The sequence below is a fragment of the Ailuropoda melanoleuca genome, chromosome 7 (assembly GCF_002007445.2).
Source record: "Ailuropoda melanoleuca isolate Jingjing chromosome 7, ASM200744v2, whole genome shotgun sequence".
Lineage (NCBI taxonomy): Eukaryota > Metazoa > Chordata > Mammalia > Carnivora > Ursidae > Ailuropoda > Ailuropoda melanoleuca.
In genome coordinates this window covers 136,071,603-136,090,424 of record NC_048224.1, presented here as the reverse complement: position 1 = coordinate 136,090,424, position 18,822 = coordinate 136,071,603, and the positions used below count along the sequence as shown (strand labels likewise).

The 18,822-nt window shown below is 42.2% G+C and overlaps 1 protein-coding gene across 2 annotated transcripts in view; it reads left to right on the top strand.

Moving 5' to 3' along the window:
• Positions 1-15,885, top strand: part of FAM155A (family with sequence similarity 155 member A) — a 648,035-nt gene extending 632,150 nt beyond the window's left edge. Inside the window, exons 3-4 of one of the 2 annotated variants that reach the window (XM_019796010.2) lie at positions 12,105-12,150; positions 13,852-13,921. In XM_019796010.2, coding sequence (XP_019651569.1) covers positions 12,105-12,127 — 23 coding nt within the window. In that variant the 3' untranslated portion in view covers positions 12,128-12,150; positions 13,852-13,921. Of the gene's footprint in view, positions 1-12,104; positions 12,151-13,851 lie in introns of both variants that reach the window. The other variant, XM_002915862.3, reaches the window with a different exon arrangement.
• Positions 15,886-18,822: the final 2,937 nt, after the last annotated feature.

Genomic DNA, 18,822 nt, shown 5'->3' with positions numbered 1-18,822 from the left:
AGGGAGCCCACGGCAGGGAAGGGCACGGTTCTTCCAGCAGGACCCTCTGCTGATCATGGCTTGTTCCGAGGATGTGTCAGGATCAGGGGAACACAGAGACCAGAAGTGCTCTGATGGAGTGAGGGCTCTCAGCAGATACCTGAGCCGACTGGTGATCCCATTCCTCACCCACAAAACCCAAGGATCTACCTTCTGATGACACTGAGTGAGCTCCTGTGAGGAAGTCTTCTTGGCGATGCCTTTGGGAGTGGTGGGAAGGGCGCCTCAGCTTGTCCTTTTCGTCCCCATGCGCTCAGCCAAGGAAAATGCTCCCCTGTAGAGAGACCTGCAGACCGAAGGCAATGAGAGGTGCAAACATTATATGGAAGGGCTGGCATCCACCCAATACAAGCTTTTTAGAGAAAACAAAACAAAACGAAACAGGATATAAAGTGAAAAGTGGGAGAGGGGTGGGTTATCAAAGGAATGCGTGAAACACAGTCTCCAGAAAAGTGTGGTTTCAGATGGAAGGGGCCCAGCAGAAGCAGCCATAAAGAAACCACATGCAAACATATCCTCTTGAGATTTTAGAATACAACACGTACATGCAGTGTCCAAAACGTGTCCTTGAGGAGAGCAAGCCCTCCGTGAAATGAGAGGGATATTGACACCAGCATGGAGGCAGGATTTGGGCCTCATTGGTCATCTCCCCCGACGATATCCCTGTGGGCAAATGACATTACAAGGCAGAAAGCATGCTGCACATGGAATTATGATTGATAACCGGCTCACCTTAAAACAGAACGACTGTCCTGGATTATCTAGGTGGCCCAACGTCATCACAGAAGGGAGAAGTGTGGGCCAGAACAATGAATCAGGAGGATCAGAGAAAGGGGCCACCAGCCAGGGGTGCAGGTGGTCTCTACAAGCAGAATCTCCAGTCAACAGCCAGTAAGAAAACAGGGATCTCGGTACCACAACCATATGAGAGCGAAGTTTGCTAACATCCTGAATCAGCCTGGATAGTCAAGGCCAGCACCTTGATTTCAGCCTCATGAAACCCTGAGTGGGGAACCCGGTCAAACCAGCCCAGGCGTCTGACCTACAGAACTGGGAGGTGATGAATGGATGCCACTTTAAGCCATTGTGTCTGTGACAGTTTTTTACAGCAGCAATGGGAAGCAAACATGCATCTTGGTACTGGAAGTCAGGGGTTGCGTAGCAAATACCAGGAAATGTGGAAGTGGTTCTGGAACCAGATGGGGGGGAAGTGGGGAGAAGTTTGAATAGCATGATAAGGAAAATCCCAGATTGCCTTGAACAGGATGTTGGTAGGAGTGTGGCATTAAAGACCACCGGCCAGGACTCAGAGGGAAATGAGGAGGGTGTTAATGGAAACTAGAGGCATGTTATGTGGTATCAGGAAGCCTAGCAGAACTGGGTCCCGCCGCAGCATGGACGGCAGAGATTGTAAGCGATGGCGTTGGCTCTACAGCTGAAGAGATTTCCCAGCAAAGTGTTTCAGATATAGCCTGGTCTTTTCTTGCTACTTACAACAAAATGCAAAAGGAGAGAGATAAGTGAAAGGAACTGGTAATACAAACCCAGGATTTGATGATTTGGGAAGATCTCCATGTTCCAAGATGGTGAAAGATAAAAAAAATGTCCTGTCAGGAACACATGCTCGAGAGAACAGAACAGAGGGTGTGGCAGCACAACCAAGGCCAATACCTCAGAAAGTCTGAACGGTCCAGGTGTGAAGTTACACAACAGCTCTCTGAAAGGTGAAAGGTGTGACTCATGGCTCCTCTCAGCCCCCTGAGCGGTGGCCCAAAACAGCGAAGGGATCATCTAGGAAAGATCAGAGGAGGCGCTCCCCGTCTGACGGAGTGAATCCTGGGACAGAGGCAAGAGTCTCACACAGTTATTGAGAATTCATAGCAACAAAAACACTGCCAGCTTGGGGGGGGCAGGGACAGGGGCAGGATGGAAGGAAGAAAGGGTGTCGGCCACCCCCAGGCACGCTAATGAAAGTGCTCAGCGGCAGACACGTGCTGCTCATCGCAGACACGTGCTGCTCATCATGAAAGAGGAAGGATGAGTCAGGGGGCAGCACTCGGAGCCCGGAGGGGAAGCTGAGAATCACACAGGAGAATTCCCAGGCCCGGAAACCACATGGAGCTTGCGGACTTCAAAACTGATTGGGATGATGACATTTTCTTCCTTCCATTGTCTTCCTTTTTGAAGCAGAGTGTCTGTAAGTCCTCCTGTGCCTCACTCACCATTGGACGCTTGGAGCAGATAACTTGCTTTCTACGATCTCCACAGATGGAGAGGAATTTTGTCCCAGGACGGATTATGCCCAGAGCCCCATCCATACCTAATTTAGGTGATTTGCATCAGGAGATTTGGGGATTTGGAGCTAAGATTTAGAGATTTCTGCACTTTGAGTTGATGCTGTATTGGGAGGAGACATTTGGAATCTTGGGATGTGGTTTGCATGTGGCATGGATGTGAATCTTCGGAAGCCAGAGGGAAGAGTGGTAGGCTGAGTAATGCCCCCTCAAAAAAAAAAGAAAAAAAAAAAAAAGATGCCCGTGACCTACTCCTCAGGACCTGTGAACTCATTGCATGGCAAAAGAAATTTTGCAGGTAGGATTGAGGTTGTGGAACCTTGGGGGGGAGATGATCCTGGATCATCGGGGTGAGCCCAATCTGGTCACATGAGCCCTGAGAACCACAGGAGAGGGCAGACAGTCAGTGAGAGACACAGTATGAGAGGCAGGAGAAATGATGCAAAAGGAGAGGTCAGAGCAAATGAGAGGACTTCACGGGTCATCGCTGGCTTTGAAGGTGGAGAAGGGGCCATCAGCCAAGAAGTGGGGACAGACAGCTTCTGGATGCCGAGAGTTACTCTGCTACCAGTGTGAGGACAGCAGGACCCCAGTCCTACAAGCAGAACCAAAGTCTGCCAACACACCCTATGGCCTTGGAAGTGAATTCTCCCTGAGAATCTCCAGAAAGGAGCTCAGCCCTGCCAACATCTTGATTTTGGTTTGTGAGCCCAGGCCAGAGAAACCCATGAGCCTGGCTAGACCTCCGACCCACAGAAGCATGAGTGGGTCAGTGAGCGCTGGTTTCGCAGCAGAATGTGTGGTGAACTCTTCCTCTATCGACAGGAAACACATGCAACTAGAACTCTCCCCACAGAACTGGACGCTGAGATACAGCCAACGGCTGCCTCCAAAGTTATTAGAACCAGAAAGATTGTGAACTAGGATCTGTACCTGACAAGCTGCCTTTCGAATGTGAGAGTGAAGTTTATTTGTTTAAATTAAGTAGGTATACTCTTGAAAGTTTACCTTGCACACATCCCATCTGGAACAGAACTTGAAGTTTTACTCTAGCAAAACAAGAGTAGTTCGAGAAAGAGGAAACTGCAGGATCTCACGGTGGTGTTTAGGGGAAAATCAAGCGTAAGATAGTATCTGTGCAACAAAAACAGCCCGTTCATGTTAGAACATTGAAACTGGAATGATTATGAGACTGAAGACGTCAGTGATACAAGGAAGAAGGGAAAACATTTTTTCTGATTCTATGAAAAATGCAAGACAATTAGAACCTCAGGAAAAGCATGCAAGAGAATCATGGGTCACATAGAAAGCGATCTAAAATTTTCATGATTGTTATGAATTGATGAAGCATAAAAAGTGAGAATCTGTTTGCCTGATATTTCAACGATCTTGAATGATATTGTAATGAAATGGGATTAAATGAACTCTTGGGATGTACTTTTTTTACTTTCGATGTTCAAAATTAATATATATAACACAAACACAGAGTAAAATGTAATTTTAGAAAGAAAACAATGATTGGCCACATTCAGGGATCAGTGGGGGAGGAGAGAATGGTAGTGGGTTCCTTAGTTGGTCTAAAATCACTGGATTAAGAAATAGATGAAAAAATTTGTTGTATAGAGCCATGAAGATAATCACTCCCAACATGAAAGCAAACAAAAGCAGAAACAGTGTTTCTCCTTGAAGAAGAGGATTAGGATCGAAGAAAAAGGTAATCATTTGCATTCCATTTTATACTTTTGATGTTGTTCAAGCATTTTTATTTCCACCCTCATGTGATAATTTTCTCATTGCCATTATTCCCGTGTATCTCCAAAATATTAATTTTTTATTATGAAAATGCATTCCAGTTAAACTCTCCTAGGTGGGTATAAGTAAAAGGTAATCATGCCGTCTTATCCTTAGTACATGTAACAATTGCTAGTAAGGAATAAAAAAAAGGAGCAGGCAGTAAGTGGCAAAGTAAACAGACGCATCTGACTGTCCCACTTCTGACTCCAGTGAAATAACCAAGGGCCCCTGAAAACTCTAGGTCATCGGAAGGGGGCCGTCCATGTGCAAGAAACTGAGCTGTTTCCTCAAGAGGAAAGGAAATCGGATTCGAGCACACTGGGCACTTCCTTGCAACTCTTCCCCCTCAGGAGAAAGAGTGAGCACTGTTGAAGGTAAAACGTGGAGATCTGTGATCCCACCAGCCCTTCCGTGGAGGAAAATGTTTCACAGACAAGTGTGAATTGAGAGACAGCTGGCGAACATTCTGCTGGGTTTCCTGAAGCCAGTGAGGACCAGACCAGAAGCATTCTCCACAGCTGTGCAGGGCCCTCAGGGCAAGGCCTGGGCTTCTTCTGAAATGCAGCTGGGAGGAAGTGTGTGGGGGTCGTCATCTAGTGTCAAAGCAGATTCGGAGAAGATTCCGGTGAACAGCACTAGCTTGGGAAGGTTACCCAGAGCACCAGGTCCCTTACTGCGTTTCTTACAGCATCCTCAGGGGAGTGAGATGTCAAGCCAAATAAATTGCAGAGTCACTCCAGCTGTTCTGGAGACAAATGGAAACACATCTCTGTTCAAGAATAAATAGAATATTGTTTCCTAGGCCTGAGAAAAATGTCTCACAATTCTGGAGGCTGGAAGCCTGAGATTAAGGTGTTGGTAGGGTTGGTTCCTTCTGAGGGATGGAAGGGAGGCTCTGTTCCCCACTTATCTCCTCACTTTGGGGAGTTTGCCAGCAACCCTGTGTATTCCTTGGCTTGTAGATACTTCATCCACTCCACATGACCTTCTCCCTGGGTCCATTCACAGTCCTCCCTCTGTCCATGCCTGTCCCTGTGTCCAATTCCTTTTTTTAATTTTTAATATATGCACACAGATCATATTGGATTAGGTATCCCATCATGACCTCATCTTGACTAAGTCTCTCTCTTTTTTTTTTTTTTAAGATTTCATTTATTCATTTGACAGAGATAGAGACAACCAGCGAGAGAGGGAGCACAAGCAGGGGGAGTGGGAGAGAAAGAAGCAGGCTCATATTGGAGGAGCCTGATGTGGGGCTCGATCCCATAACGCCAGGATCACGCCCTGAGCCGAAGGCAGACGCTTAACCGCTGTGCCACCCAGGCGCCCCTTGACTAAGTCTCTTAAGACCCTCTTTCCAAATCAGGTCACATTCTGTGGTACTAGGTTCGAGGTCCTTAACATATCTCTTTGGGGGACTCGATTCACCCTTAAACACACAGAAAATGAAATATGGAATCTAACTAAAATATACTTTACATGAAAGAAGGAAGACTGAGTTTGAGAAGCAGAATGATATAGCACATATTTGAGAAAAAATACTGTGGGGGTAATTTTAGATAGCATCTACTCAATAAAATTCAAGAATGTATAGAACCTTTAAAACAAGGGAAAAAGAGTGAAAAGGGAATTTGGCTGGGAAGCAGGAAACCATAACACTGGGTTTAGGTTAAAAAAAGAAAATATTGCAGGGCAACAGAGAAAATTTGCAAATACATGTCAGATGTATAGTATCAACCATGTAGAAATTGGAATAACCAAAGGGGAGGGACAAGCATGAAGAATGTGGGGGCCAGGTCCAAGGTGGAGACCAACAGTGTAGAAATGAGGACAGGGAATGTGAGCAGTTGAAAACATACAAAACATAAAACCAAGGAATGAAACAATCAAAGAAATGACAGGAGATATCTTTCCTGAGCCTCAGGGCACTCTCATTGGCAGGTTAAAGTGATTCTCCCCATTCTGGCAAAATTAAAGAAATTCGATACAATTCCCAACATTTCTGAATTTTGAGAATGAAGGAAGTATCCTATAAGCTCCAGGGGGAAACTACTGTATTTGACCACTGACGTTACATGTCTCTTTCAAAAAGAGGGGACGGTGTCCTCAGCTGGGACTGTCCTGCAGGAATCTCTCTCTAGCCTGTGGCTGGTTAGATGGGGATGAGTGGAACGAGTCACACAGATTTGCCCCTCTGGGACTGTGTCACAACCTGACAGCGTTGAACTGAGAGAACAAAATGATGAGGTCCTGCGTGCCCATATGCATGAGAAGGCAGCCAAGCCTGCCTGCCCAAGGAGGTGTGCAGCAGGAAATTGAGATTACAGTGCTCATCTCCACCAGGTGGAGGGCACATCCCTTTGTGATGGCCAATCCTGTGATTCGTTTTTCATGTCTCCTGGTGTGCCTTGTATTTCATGAAAAAGGCTTGAATTTTTCCAATATTACTCCCACCACCTGTTCTCGTTCTTTTCATTTTTCACCTAAAGTAGGTCCTGTGAGTTTCTGTTAACTGCAAGCACGTAATTCTGGAATAAGATAGATGGAAAGCAATATGCAAATATTATTAATAATTAATAGGACACAGGATATAAAATATGATTAATTTGACAATAACTGAGTTTAAAATATCTGATGGTAGCCAAAAAAATGATAAAGAATGAGGAGTTAAAGGAAACAAAAGTTTGTTAATTTCCTGATCAGTGATCCTGGTAATTAGACAAATATAGGTTCACCTGTGTGTGGTTTTTTAAAAGCCAAAGTCTAGTAGAATTAACAACAGCAAGTATTTAACAAATTATGAAAAAACAGCATTTAAATATGCTCAAACAGAAAAAGATAGATAACAAAGGGAGTGGCCATGAAACACTTTTAAATCTTTGAAAATGCTCTTATATGATGTATAAAGGTAAGATCAAGCACTACAGGCCTGACAATAAATGTAAATGGATTAAACTCTCCTTTTTGATCCCTGTGAAATTCTTATATGTAGAACACAGTACAGAGAAAACATAAAGAGACCAAAAAAATTAAAATAATGGACAAAAATTTATTAGATGACTGTGCTAATTTGGATGGAGTTTACATTAATTCCAGACAAAATATGCTCGAAATCACAACAGAACAAAACCAACAGAACTTCACCAAATATATATATATATATATACTTTGTAAGAAAAAAGAGTATCATGTTTTCTTGATTAATAGTAAATGTCTAGTGAAAAATGTGAACATTTATTAATTTTCTGTACGTATTGACTTAATAGCCAAATATATAAAGCAGAATCATCAGAAATGGTTGTAGAAGATACATTTCTCAGTTGATGACATTCTGAATAGGAAAAAATATATAAACATGAAGACTAAGCATTGTTACCAATGTTGATATTTGCAAAAAATAGTAAGATAATAATTTTACATAACACGAAGAAAAACCACAAAGAAAACGATTAGAGAAAATCAACTTCTTAAAGGCCACATTCATGAAATGAAGGTAAATAAAACTTGAAATTAGTGACAAAAATAGTTTTGAAAATATTATCAGTGATATTTTTTAAAAGCCATAGAACACTCTTTTAAGTCATTTAGATATAAAAGGAAACATATATTGCAATTACAGAATATGCAAAAATCACTGAACATAAGAGAATTGGGTGAAGCATTCTCAGAGGGAGATAACTAACTTATTAAGGAAAAACATGAATTTAAATGAGTAAAGTGGCATTCAATTCAATATAGTTAGAAGGGGAATAATAAAAGAAAATTAAGCAAAAGATGAAGATAATTAAGAAATTGATGCATTAACAAACAGAGCATATCAATATTCAAGAGCTGTATCCTTGATAGTGTAAAGCAACGTGGGCAAAAAATTTTGCATCTTATCCAGGACCGAAAAAAGATGAAATAAAGTATTAACAATGAAGGAGAGGATTAGAAGATTAGCCTTAAAATATGTATAATTCTACATGAATAAATGTAAAACTCTCAATAAAAAAGCTATTTTTAGAGAAATATGAATGATCAAACCTGACACAAAACAACCTTGACAGATTAATAGCCATGAAAGGAACTGTACAATTATGCAAATTACCTTAAAGAAAGAGCTTGTATCCAGAAAGTTTTATAGATTCCATGCCATATAAATTATTCTAGAGTTACTAAAACTCGATAATAATGTATATAGAATATATATTTATATTATATGTATATTACACATATAATTTCACTTAGTACTATACATACAACATTTAAAATTAATACTACCAAATCAAATAAAGAATAACATTGTACAGTCACATGTGCTGAATTGAATTTTCCATGTGAAATCTAGAATTTACGTGCACACTGTGTGTATATATGTGTGTCTGTATTAATAAAAAAGTTGGGGAAACAAATTCCAGCAGTTTCTTCTCGTTTCTTTTTTCATCCTAATGAAGTCAGATATGGAGTGATTTTCCCCTTCTTTTCACGTTACTGTTTTTTAAACTTTTGCATTTAGAAAAATATAAAGTATATCACTCGTTCAGGTATCTGAAAAAATTACTCTCATATATGATGGTAAAAGGTAAATTACTGAGATAATGAAGGATTTATTTAAACATTATCATGTGGTTATTTTGAGGATTTCCTTAGAATATTTGGCTTTCCTGTACTTAGATAAAATTTATAACGACCATATTAGAGTGATTGTTTTGAGCTATGAAAAATAAGGTTTTTCCATGAGTGGCTCAGATGAATTGAAAACAGAAAAAGAATTGGAATTGGATATCCTTTAAAGTCTTTCCTCATAGTAAACTCTGATTCCACTATTTAACCCAAGTTACAATAGGAGTAATTATTATTATGTGAGGTTTTACTATCTGCCAGGCACTGTTCTAAGCAATTTATGTGTATTATTTAATTTTCCAAAAAATCTCCATGAGGTTGGACTGTGAGATAGAATAATTGCTATTATTATTATCATTATTCAATGTCAAATGGCAACCAATGATTTATTAGAGATTGCAAATAGAGCATTTTGTAAGCAAAATGTATCAGAACATTTCATTCACTGACGATTTCCTTTTTCCTTTTGAAACCCCAATCACTTACATATCTGCGCAATGAAATGATTGCTTGAGAAATGTTTTATTTTCATTTGGAAACAAGTTCTTATCGTCCCTTGAATGGTATGGAAGAGTTAGCTGCTCTGGGTAGGCTTCCCAGGAAGCGCATGGGTATGCAGGTGGTTCATCGGAGAAGTGCACCTGTGCCGGGGTCAGGGAAGGATGATTGGGCAGAGCGACAGTATCTGGAGCTGGGATGGCCCTTCATAGGTGCTCTGATGATTGGAGGCAGCTGCCCAGGGGCCCAGAGACAGTTTCCACCTGCCAGCAGCATTCCTAGCTGGGGGAGTGAGTCGGAGCTGGAAAGAGCCGAACGGGATAGAGAAAAGTGCGGTAATGTTTTCTAGGCAGACCCAACAGAAAAGAAATCGTTTTTAGGCATAAACCCAAAAGAATGGAAGAACAAAACTTGGTGCACAGTAAAGGGTTTGTTGAAACCTTTGCTGACGCAGCAGAGGGGAACCAGCGAATGGGATTCACATCCCAGACCCTCCAGACACAGGGACGGAGGACAGTCAATACCGCGGAGGAGGAAGCATCGTGAGCATAGGATGGATAGTGGAAATCTGTTCAGAAGCTTGGGGTGCCTGGGTGGCGCAGTCGTTAAGTGTCTGCTTTCAGCTCAGGGCCTGATCCCGGCGTTATGGGATCGAGCCCCACTTCAGGCTTCTCCGCTAGGAGCCTGCCCCTTCCTCTCCCACTCCCCCTGCTTGTGTTCCTGCTCTCGCTGGCTGTCTCTATCTCTGTCAAATAAATAAATAAAATCTTAAAAAAAAAAAAAAAAAAAAGAAGAAGCTATCTGATCTCCACAGCACATGCCGCCTCTCCAACCCAGCCGCTGCTCTTCCTTACCCCAGAGATAGGCTGTTGCCTATTTCTTGATGCAGGGAGGACTGTTTTTTGGAGATGGTTGGAGAAAGTTGTTGGGTTGGGTGCCACCAGGGGAAGAAGGTAGGGTGGGGGAACCAAAATGTGAGTTAAATGAACGTGTGCACGCTGGAGGGAGACTCCCCCATCTCCAGCTGTCTTCTCCCATCTGGTTCTTGGAAAACAGGCAGCACAGCCTTTGCCATCCCAGACAGATAACACTGGATGTGTTCTGGGAAATCTGACCAACGTAAAGGGAAGAAATGCACGTTTCTTTCCATCTAAACAGTTCAGGCAGGTCCCCTTAACCGGCCACTCACAACCCTGCCCAGGTGTCCAGATTGCAATGCTTTTAACTATAGGCATTCAATGAAGACTGCACAGCCTTCCCACATAAAAAATAAGAGAGAAACAAACAAAGAAGAAAAAATGGCTTGGAGAAAACAGGGCCCATGCAGCGAGGAAATAAAACATGATAAATAAAACCGCTGCAAATATCTCAGCGATAAAAGAATATATTGCAACTGTGAAATGAGAACAGTCAGTTCAAAAAAAAAAAAGAAGAAAAGAAAAACCCAACATTCAGAGTACATAAAAGAGCTCTCGGAAATTAAAATATGATAGGAAAAAACTCCATAAAATCATTACATGATAAAGCTCACTAAATCCTCCAGAAAGTAGAGCAAAGAGATGAAATGGCATAAAGTAGGAGAGATAAGAGAATTAAAGGACAGGTCCCAGGGCCCGACAGCCGAAGGTAAGAGTCATGCTCAGAAAACTGAAGGATAAGAATTCCTGAACTAGAATTCCATGATCAGCCAAACAATGAAATACAAGGTAGACTAGACATATTTTTAGGCATGCAGCATCTCAGAAATTTGCTCCCATGAGCTTTATCTTAGGAAGAAACTAGATGCCATGGTCCACCGTACCGAGAAAGGACGTGGAAGCTATACCTGAAGAGAAAACCCCCAGGACAGAAGCCACAAGCGTCCCCCACCACGAGAGCGTTCACTGTTCACTGAGGCTGTCGGGCTGGTAGCTGGGTGCCAGGCAACAAAGCAACAGGTCCAGATGGCCAAAGACTCCAGGAGAGAAAGCTGATAGGACACCCTATTCTGCTGAAACAACTGGGAAGGATTTGGGGTTGAAGTTGTAAGTACATAGGAAACCGTAAGATAATGGTTACCTCTAGGAACACCAGGGCCATAAGGAACAGAAAACTCAAGTTTCCTGCATGTCTGAGCTAAGAATTGTTTGTGTGACATCCTAATAAAAGGAGTCTTGTTGAACATACTACCATGAAGGGATGGGGGTGCATATGAGTTGAAAAATGAATATTATCCCTGATAATATTGCTGTCACGTGTCCTAGAGGGAAGTCTATAAAGAAAAAAAGTGAAAAGTCAAGAAAAGCATAAAACAGGTTATTTACAGAAATGTAGCTACATTCAAAAACAGCAAAAAGAGGTTCAGGTATTTGCCTCTGAAAAGGAAAAATTGGGGATGGGGAGGTGGAGGCATTTTTAAAAAAATATCTCATGGAATTATTTCATTATTAATATATATGCATGTGTAACTCTGAAAAACTTATTAAAAGGATGGACAAGGGGAAAAGGAAACAGTATGAATTTTATCAGTTGGGAAGAAGATGCATTTATTGGCCTGAACGAACTGCTTTGTTCTTTCTGAAATGACTTTAGCTATAAATCAGCAAACTAGCTTCTGAGCGAGTTTGGGGGAGCCTCTTATTTAGATGAAATTATTCAATATATTTTCATTATTAACATTTTAAAATGTTAATCTAAATGACCTTTAGATTTCTATTCCTATAATCTTAACTATAAACTCTCTTCTTTGTAGAATATAATTTTGGAAAACATATACTTCAATAAATGATTAGTCTACTGGTGAGGTATCGTATATGAAAAAGAAAAATATCATACATTAAAAATGTCGGAGCTGCAGACCTCATTAATTCAGTTTTTTTTCCATATTCTATCTAGGAGAAGGTGAAGTTTACCTTTGAATGCCTAAGAAGAAATGAATATTGTAAGCATCATTATAAGGATATCTTGGTCATTTCTTTAAAAGAAACTGAAGATTGCAGTGTATAATATCTTATTTAAGATTCTCTTTTTTTAAACAACTATATATTGAGTATATTCATGTAATAAATGCTTTTTGAGGATCCATTTTGTTCAGGCATTCCATTACATATTGGGAACACAAAGCCAAATATATAGTTCTTGCTTTTAAGGTGATAGGTAAATAAGGAAATTGACCTAAAATTAGCAATTGTGCTGAAAAGGACAGATAACAATTGCTCTATTGAAGAGCTGCATAGAATGTGCTAGCAGCAGGGGGGGGGGGGTTGGACTTCACGCAGGGAATTTCAGGGGAGCGGAACTTGAAGCATAAATGAGAGTAAAGTCCATGAGTTGATGGGAAAAATTCCAGGAAGGAAAAGCAGCTTGGGGAGTGGTGAACATATCATGTGTTCTGGGAAGAGCCAGTAGTTCAGGCTGTCTGGAGCACTGGTCAAGGAGTCTGAAGAGACAGGAAAAGATATTTTAGATTGTATTATGTAGGTGGAGGCAAAGAGACACTATTAATAGCTATTATTATTAAGAGTAACCAAAATTTTCAAATTGCTTCTCTATGTTAGGCCCTAAGCCAAGCTTTTCACATACAAAATCTTATGTAATCCTTTCAACTATGCTATCCTCCTTTATAAGGTTTCAAGCTTAAGGATAGTTTAATAAAATTTGTGTAGAAACTTAATTCTACCACTCTTGAGAAAATGTTACTGTCAAGTAAAAAAAAAAAAAAGATACAGAATGGTTTGTGTAGCTACTTAACATTATGTATAATAGACCAAGAAACAAGATTGGAAAGATAGACGTAAAGTGTGTTATTCTTTTCACCACTTTGAATGTTTCTAAAATATCCATTAATTTAAGAATGAGAACAATGTCTTATTGTAGAGGAAGGGGGAAGGGAGGATGAGGGAAAGAGATGAGATCTTTTGAGGAGGGAAGAAAAGAGAGAGAGCGAGCAAGACGGACATTCCTGGGAAGGCAGGCTGGAAGGGAGGTTGCAAACAGAACACCAAGAACAGAGAGACTCTTCCCGCAAGGGTCCAGGCACAAGACAGGTATTCCGCAGTGGAACAGCAAATGGGAGGTTAAGAGCAATATTTGCAAAACGGATCCAAAGGAAATGGTCCCCCCGTTGGATGTTTCGGTGGCTTTGCCGTCGCTCCAAGGAGAGCGGAGACAGGGTGAGGTTGAGGAGAGCAAGGGATGAGGAGAGGGGTTTCCTAGAGCTCTGATGCTAAGATCCGGGGTTTCACTGAGCACAACTAGTCACTGTTCCTTTATGCGTTGCCTCAGTTAATCACATTCCTGGTAAAGAGAACGGGTGGTTGTGCAACCTTGGTCCGCACGTTGATCCAGAACCTCCGGGTCTGCCGTTGGTCCTCATGAAAGCTTTACTGTGTGGTCCTGACGCAGAAACCCCCGGCTCTGGTCCAGGAGTAGAGAGGAGCGCAGTGGGGGGCCTAGAAGCACGGGTCTGAGAGCACCCTTGACTCTCTGCACCCAGACTGTCTCCCCGGCCTCCCCGGCACAAAATGCCGAACTGCTTTCCAGAGGCTGTGGCTCGGGACGGGGCCGCCCCAGCCTGTCTCTGCTGCGAGCTCCGGCCGCAGCTCCGCCTTCGTTTTAACCGCGCCCTGTCTTCATCCCCCAGGGCTCTACGAAACCTTTCTAACCACCGATGACCCCGAGTGCTGTGATGTCAGGAGAGAAGAGCGCCCGAGCAAGCCCTCCGGAGGGACGCTGGGGACCAGCAGCCCCTGTCCCAGGACGTCCCTCACGGTGTCCGCAGCAGCCAGACTGGGCAACGGCAGACTCAAACTGTGCGTGCTCGTACTCATTCTCCTGCACACAGTGCTCACGGCCTCCGCGGCGCACAACGGCACGGCGCTGGGCTGGGGGGGCCTCCACGCGCTGGAAGAGAGCTCGCCGCGCGACGAGTAGCCCGGGAGGGGCCCCGGCGCCGTGGGGACACACGGGGTGCTGTGACCCTCCCGCCGCTGCCCGCCCACGAGGCCTTTAGGGTAGAACCGAAGAAGATGGGCCTGGATCCAAACGAGGACACAAACACAGCTTTTTATTGACTAAAAGGCTGTAAAGTGACTTAAATTTCTCACACCATTTTATACACTGTGTTTTAATGTTTGGAGGTTTTATTTGCTTTCCTTTGGTTTGGGTTTATTTGTTCGTTTAATTTTTTGCACTTGTTAATACAGGATTTATTTTTGGGGATGGTTTCTCAGAGGTAAACTAAGTCTTCAGTCTCTTTCTCTCTCTATATATATATATTTCTAGTCATTGTGTGTTTCATCAGGTAGTTCTGTCTCTCTGTCCTGTCAGTTTCTATTAGAGGAATGATCGCTATGACCTCACGGTATAGCAAAATACAACAACAACAAAAAAAAATCATAAAAGACAAAAAAGACAAAAAAAAGAAAACAACAGAAAATACAAATAAAAAAACCCCCCCGAACTCTTCGCTCCTGCCTCCCGAACCGACTGCCCTCCCCAGCCTCCCCGGCCTCCCCGGCCTTCCCACTGTCCTTGGCCTCCCCGCCTCCCTGCCCCCAGCAGACAACATGGCTTGCTTCTGTCTGTCTGTGCAGCCTCAGTGCGGGCGCGCACGCTCCAGGCTCCGGGCCGCCGCGGCCACCCCGCTGGGAGCAGAACAAGAGTGCTCTCCATGGTAGGCGGAATCAGACAGTTAACACATTTTTTTATGTTGACAACAAAATAAAAGCAAAGAAAACCACCATGAACTACGTTGCTCCAGCTCCCCTTCCCCTAGGCCCCGAGGCCTGTCCCTCCTCGCCAGTTGTCAGGTGGCTGGGGGCCCCCCCGAGTCAGGATGGGGGCACATTTCGGCGCTTGTGGGCCCTTGAATGGCAACAAAGGGACTGAGGACACAAATCTGGGTTTCTTTCTCCTCCTGTGTGGTCGCGGAGGAGACGGTAGAGACACTCCAACACTTGCAGCTTACAGAATATATACGGTTTTACCCCAGTATCTCCCCAACCCATGATTTCAAATTATTCCAGGTATAAAGTGTATGCAATTCTGCATTATCACAAAAGAACTTGTTTAAAAAAAAATAGGTTAGCCATTTTCATTCAAGTGCGAAAACTTTTGTCACTTCGAACACGCTGTAGATAGTCGATGAGAAGAGGAGAAATCAGGTCGCTCTGTTTGTATTTTTTCTTTTTGTGGGAACATTTCACCTGCTGAGTGTATATGAATTTGCTTTCTAAAAAAAAGGCTTTTATGAGTTTACAGTAGAATCAGTGGAAGGAAGAGTTCATAAGGGCTGTTTTTAAAAAAAACAAACAAACAAAACAAATAATTAAAAAAAAAACACTTTACATTCCTTCCTATACTCTAACTACATTTGGGAAGTGCACTTCAGTTGTGTTTGCTGTGTAGCTGGGAGATGAAGGAAAACCATAGAAAAGGTCCTCGTAGCGAACAAAATTTAGTTATTAACTTTATAGCTATGAAATTCCCCCTGGCATTGGTTTTTGTTCAAACAAACTTTAATCTCTGCATCATACTTAACCCTGCGACATGCGTACAGTATGCATATTTTGTTTTGAATAAAAAAAAATGTTTTGTTCCAGTCTGTTAAGAATATTCAAAAAATAATAAAGGTATTGCTTAATAAAATTGCTAGAATTGTTTAGCAGTTCATGCACAAATATTTTACTAGATTCTTCGTTTTAATAGTGTTTTGTTGAGACTGAAAACCCTAAAATGGTCTGCTCAAATACAAAAAGAAAAAGAAAACCACCAAAAATGCAAAATTCTCCAGTTTTTGTTCCTTTTTTAAAAATTATTTTTTTCATGCAAATGTCAACACACATTCACAAGTGCACATACACACACACACACACATATAACAGGCACAGTATTTTTAATTTACAGAAATGCAGTGCTATTTCTGGGGCCACAAGTGGGTGGGAAGAGGCTCGGGGGCTTTGAGTTGCAGCAAGTGTTAAACACTGGGAGAAATGAGTGTGTTTAAAACTCCCTCTAGGTGGGCCACAGATTTCGGCAGATTTCGGTGGATTTGGGGGGTGACAAAAGTAGGGGAGCGGTGGGTGGTGGTTGAAGGGGTTCTGACTCCTAACAAAGGATTTAAGGTGAGCTCTGTTTCAACTGACCTCTTAAAGGCTTTAAAATATATAGCCAGGAAAAAAGTCTGTTCTGACCTTCTGACCTTGCCCTGCCTCTGTCTGCCGGGCAAAGGCCACGCCACGGGCCATTTCTTCAGTGTTCCTCATGCTTTTGTTTGTGCCGTGGGAATTTCCATTCTTTGGGAAAATGAGAAATCAACACAGATGCAAATTCCACCCACTCTCATGACAAAAAGTTACTATTTCTAGACGCTGGGCAAAATGATTAAAAAAAATAGTATCCCATAACAAACAGGGTTTCATTTTCTCTTAACATCTTTTGCAAGATGTTATTGAAAATTCTTTTCAAATATAGAGGGATTGGAAGATTCCACTGGGCCATGTTTTAGCTTTAGTTTGGGGAGAATGTCAGTCCAAAGAGGGAGACGAAAAGCCATCACTACTTTATCTGACAGGTAAGTCCTCCAGAAGACAGCTTCAAGAATTGGGAGAAACAGCACAGCATTTAATTGTACTATGAAACTACAAGTTGGGTGAGGAAGGGCTGGCAAGTAGAGAAGGGGAACAGACTATTTCCCATATGTCAACCAGCATTGGAATTGTCTCTCATTCTGGTAGGATTCTTTTCTTGCCATATACATTTATTCTTATTATGTGAGAATGACCTCAGTGCCTAGTAATTATTACTGTAAATGTATAAGCACTTCCCTATGACATTTCCACTGACAAGGAGCTAAAGCAGGTTTTCCTGGGTTCAGCCAAAGAATCCAAACAGGCAATGACTCCTAGACAGAGTCAAGAAACAGCCACTGAAAATGCAAATCTCACTACACCCATGGATCGATAAGTAGTTTTTCTGCTTGATCAACATACACATGTTAATTCTGATACAAAAAAAGTCAGACCCTTTGAGATCATCATCCCGTTCTATTTTTCTCATGGTAGATATCCATTGCATAGTAGGTAAGGAATTATGATATTGAAACAATTATTTCTGAAAGCAAACTGAAAATAAGAAAATGTATTTCATCCACAAATGTATAGAACAAGTTTCCCCATGTTTATGACTGCCTTTTTTTTTTCTGCAATAGAGAAATTCCAGCTTGTGGAAGATTTTGATTCAGCAAAACCAAATGTCAAGCAACACAGTGGGGTTGGATGTCATTCCTTATAGCATTTGGCATTCAGTGGAACTTTCTACTGACTGTTCTTTCATTAAAAAGATAGTGTTGTTCCCCTGGCATATATATAGTGAGTGACAGTTGCTCATTTAAGTGGCATCATTAGGGACAAGGGAATGTAGTTCTTCGCCAATGAATTGGTGCCAGTAAGTACTAGAACCTGTAGTAATTAAAATAAAAGAAGGCAGGCAGCAAGGAGAGAAAGGAAGACAGGAAAGAAAGAAAAGAAGAGAGAGAGAGGGAGAGAGAGGAAGGAAGGAAGGAAGGAAAATAAAAATGGATTTTTCTATGAATAAATAAGAACATCATTTTTGCCAGGACCAATAAATAGATAAAAGATGTAGTTGGATGTCGGATCCAGGTGCCCGAGAGATGGCATTTGATACCTGACAACATTACAGCGTTGATCGGTCTGACACACCATTTGTGCTCTTTCTACGGAACAACTAAATCTGCTACCGGAAGCATTGAGTCAGAGACACGAAGGGTACATCTTGTTTTTACTAGAATTGCAGACAGGAATCTGATAATTTGCACGTGCAAATTTACAAACAGGGAGAAGGCTAGGCCCCTCCGGCCTGCCTCCCCGGTGATGTGCGGGCATGTGACATACACGTGTACCGCTTACAAGCAAAACTTGAACCACAGAAGCATTCAGGCCCTGACAGCACACACATAACATTAGAATGAATGACTCCTATTTTTTTGCTGAAGTTTGAGCAGGGGGCTCATGTAAAGACTGTACCCACCTTGACGTGGAAACAGACTCTCGGACTGTCTCCGTTAACAAAGGAACAAGAATTTTTCAGAATCTTCTCTATCTTCAAGCATTAATGACGTTAGGGAAAAACTGAATATGGCATGCAGATATTGAGAGCTGGTCAGTAAATGGGAGGAAGGGGAAAAAATCTGAGTGGAGCCTAAAGCAGGGTCTCCGCAACATTGATGAGAATTTTCAAACTGCTTCAGAGCCTGGAAGTTCTCCGAAAGATGATAAAAGAGAGATAATCTTCTTGGCCTTGGAATAAAGCTCAAGGCATGAAACCAAATATGAAAGATGTTCTGACATATTTCAGGGCTGTGTTTACCTGACATGAAATATCCAGAGTAAAGTTAGAAATCGTCAATCGCCTGCTGTCATCCGAGGCCACGCAGGGGGGTCGCAGAAAGCTGGAGCTCCCGCGGCCTCCGAGGGTTAGTTCCAAACACCGGCTTGGGCCCAGGGAGAAGCTGAGGTCTCACTCACGCTTTGGGTGTAGGATTCATTTTCTCCAAATTCTCAGATAATTATGAAATCCTAAGTTTTAAACTTAA